The sequence below is a fragment of the Atta cephalotes genome, assembly GCF_000143395.1.
Source record: "Atta cephalotes unplaced genomic scaffold scaffold00054, whole genome shotgun sequence".
NCBI lineage: Eukaryota > Metazoa > Arthropoda > Insecta > Hymenoptera > Formicidae > Atta > Atta cephalotes.
In genome coordinates this window covers 1,223,438-1,226,314 of record NW_012130118.1, presented here as the reverse complement: position 1 = coordinate 1,226,314, position 2,877 = coordinate 1,223,438, and the positions used below count along the sequence as shown (strand labels likewise).

The following is a 2,877-nucleotide window of genomic DNA, read 5'->3' as shown; positions in this document are numbered from 1 at the left end:
GTGTGTGTGTGTGTGTGTGTGCACACATACACACACACGCACGCACGCACACGCCTCTGATTTAATCTAAATCAATACGATGTAATGTACAATGTCTTTTGTACATTCAATATTCTTAAGCTTTGTGAAAATTTATTGTACGCAAATTATATCCGATAGGCATCATTAACATACTCAAACGTCATAAACTTATGAATGAATCGATAAATATGTAAAAAATAAATATGTGAAAGATAACAATAACAATAACATAAAGTATTACAAACATATACTTATTCTGAAAATAAAAGATGAAAGTTTTTTTCAAAGCTTTATATCGAGATAATAAAAAAAGACAAAAAGTAAAATGATGTAAATACTCGGAGAGAAATATATGAATACACAATTTATATATTATCGCTAATATATAGATAGATTAAATCGCAAATCTTTATCTGACCTTGTTGCTTTTGAAATGCACTATTTTATTCCGTTGAATTTCCTTTATTTTGTAGTAATGCGATCAATTGTAAAAAGATATGTTTATAATGCTTCATGGACCAAGTGTTAGATATAAACAACATTAATTTTCTCAATACAAAAAATTTTCAGCACGTATTTTAAGAGATAAAAAATTCCGTCTTTTATTACTTTATCTAACGCGATAAACTTTTTATAATTGCAAAAAGAAAAATGAAAGATAGGACTTAAAAAAAGATTTATAAGTACTCGTAATAATAATAATAATTACCTTCATAACCTCCCTGAATTTGCCAATTTCCCGAGTAATCAAGTCTCTTTTACTTTCTTCTATTTCCGTTTCATCCAAATTTAAGGATTTAGCTACCATTTTTGTCTGATGTTCCTCTGTAACAACACATACAATAAGCAATTCACGTGTCCTATTTAATAAGATTTATAGCAACTAAGTGAATGAATATTTACCTGGAGCAACTTGTGCCATTTCTAGATCTGCAGCATGTTCAGCAATGATCTGATTAATACGTGTGAGTGCATCTGCATCGACCACTCTCATGCCTTCGTCCATATAATCTTCACCCTCTTCGCCGTCAGCTCCTTCACTGGGTGTTTCGTCTTGTAAAGGTGACTGACCTCCTCTGAGTTTCTTCCTTCGTTCGGCTATAAAGCGAACATCAATTTGTTTTATCCAAATCTCCATTTTGTTTGTTATTTTTTTATCTACCAAAAACTTACCTTTGAATTGATCCAGGACTACCTTAGCTTTAGCATCTACTTTGACAACGAGCTTTTTTGTGCCTATTTCCATGTCATGGAGCAATCGGACTGCCCTGAGGCCTGCATCAGGGCCTGCATATTCGCAAAAACCGAATGCTTGTACTCTCTTCCAAGAAAGAACATGCCCACATGCGCCCAGAATATGTCGTATCATCACATCGGGCGCTCTGTCCATTATGTTACCAATAAATACTGTGACAGGTGGGCCAGACTCTCTCTCGCGTCTTCGATTATTATCGTGGCGATTCTGATTTCGCGAGTAACGTACAGCCGGCGCGGATGTCTGCATCGCAGATACGGGTGATGGAATCATCTATGTTTTATAAATGGTAGGATTCTTAATTATGCACATATCTACTCATGCACTCCGTATTTCCCCTCCCTCTCTAATTGCATGATTAATTGATTTTCTTCTTTTCAATTAACTTAAGCATATCGCTACAAAATATTCAAATTATTCATTCCGCTCTGCGTATTACATGCATTAAATAAATTTAAAGATAACTTTTCTCTTTGTATACATATATACTGCACACAAAGCTGCTTGTAAATTAATTTAAAAGATATTTGTATACATATATACTGTACACAAAGCTGCTTGTAAATTCATTTCAAAAGATGTTTGTTTCTGGATGCTTGAAACTACTCTATGATGCAATTTATTCCTGACATATTGTATGTATCAGTAATATAAATAATGATATATATGCATGCTTTACATGTAGAATACAACATATGTATTAATACTACTTTCATAGTTTCATTATATGTGCATGTTGTGTTGTGTATTGTGTTATGGAATTGATGCTGTCATGTATATCTTATAGATTATAATATCAAAAGAAATTTTTCAGCTATAGCAAAAGCAAAAATTACTACACACAAATTAGTTTTAACTCATGTGTGAATAAAATGTACATTATAGATAATCAAAAACATATCATGCCTGAATGTGATAAGTTTACTTACATGGGCCATAGGCATAACTCCTGTTATAATCGGTGGAGGTGCACTCATGTATGGCATCGAAGGTATCCCAGGCATCCCAGGGATACCCATAGGTGGCTGACCAGGATACGACATGATTGTGACAAATTGATACCGTAGCAATGAATACTCTACAACAATAAGTTATATAAATATTAAGCAAACGAAACTAATAAAAATTAATTTTATTTTATAATTGAGTGAATATTAATGAATAATCTTATAGAATAATCATAATTATAAAGAATACTTTATTGTTATTAATCTTTGCACGATGGCAAAAGCTATTACAATGATGCTAAAACATTATATTTTAAGGCAAAAATATAACAAAATAATGCATTATAATAAATCTTACTCAAGCTGTAAACTTTTAGAAAATGTTGTAAAGGACATAAATTATTATTATTATTATTATTATTATTATTATTATTATTATTAAAGCAAATTAATTCTGAGTTTAACACTTTTTACTGAGTTTAACGAAACATGACTCGATAAATTGATAAAATTATATATAAAAAATTGAATTTTAATAAGATATCTTATTAAGTCTCTATCGGGTACATACAATATCAATTATACAAGGAAAAATATTGGATATATCATTGCTTACAAAATGAAGTTTCTAGAGATAATATCAGTATTAAAATA

General features: G+C 30.8%; 1 protein-coding gene across 1 annotated transcript in view; it reads right to left on the bottom strand.

Moving 5' to 3' along the window:
- LOC105623194 (RNA-binding protein 25-like) overlaps positions 1-2,319 on the bottom strand; it is a 9,316-nt gene extending 6,997 nt beyond the window's left edge. The window contains exons 1-4 of the mRNA XM_012204593.1: positions 2,206-2,319; positions 1,195-1,549; positions 925-1,119; positions 731-846 (exon numbers count right to left, since the gene is read on the bottom strand). Coding sequence (XP_012059983.1) covers positions 731-846; positions 925-1,119; positions 1,195-1,549; positions 2,206-2,319 — 780 coding nt within the window. The remainder of the gene's footprint in view (positions 1-730; positions 847-924; positions 1,120-1,194; positions 1,550-2,205) is intronic.
- Positions 2,320-2,877: the final 558 nt, after the last annotated feature.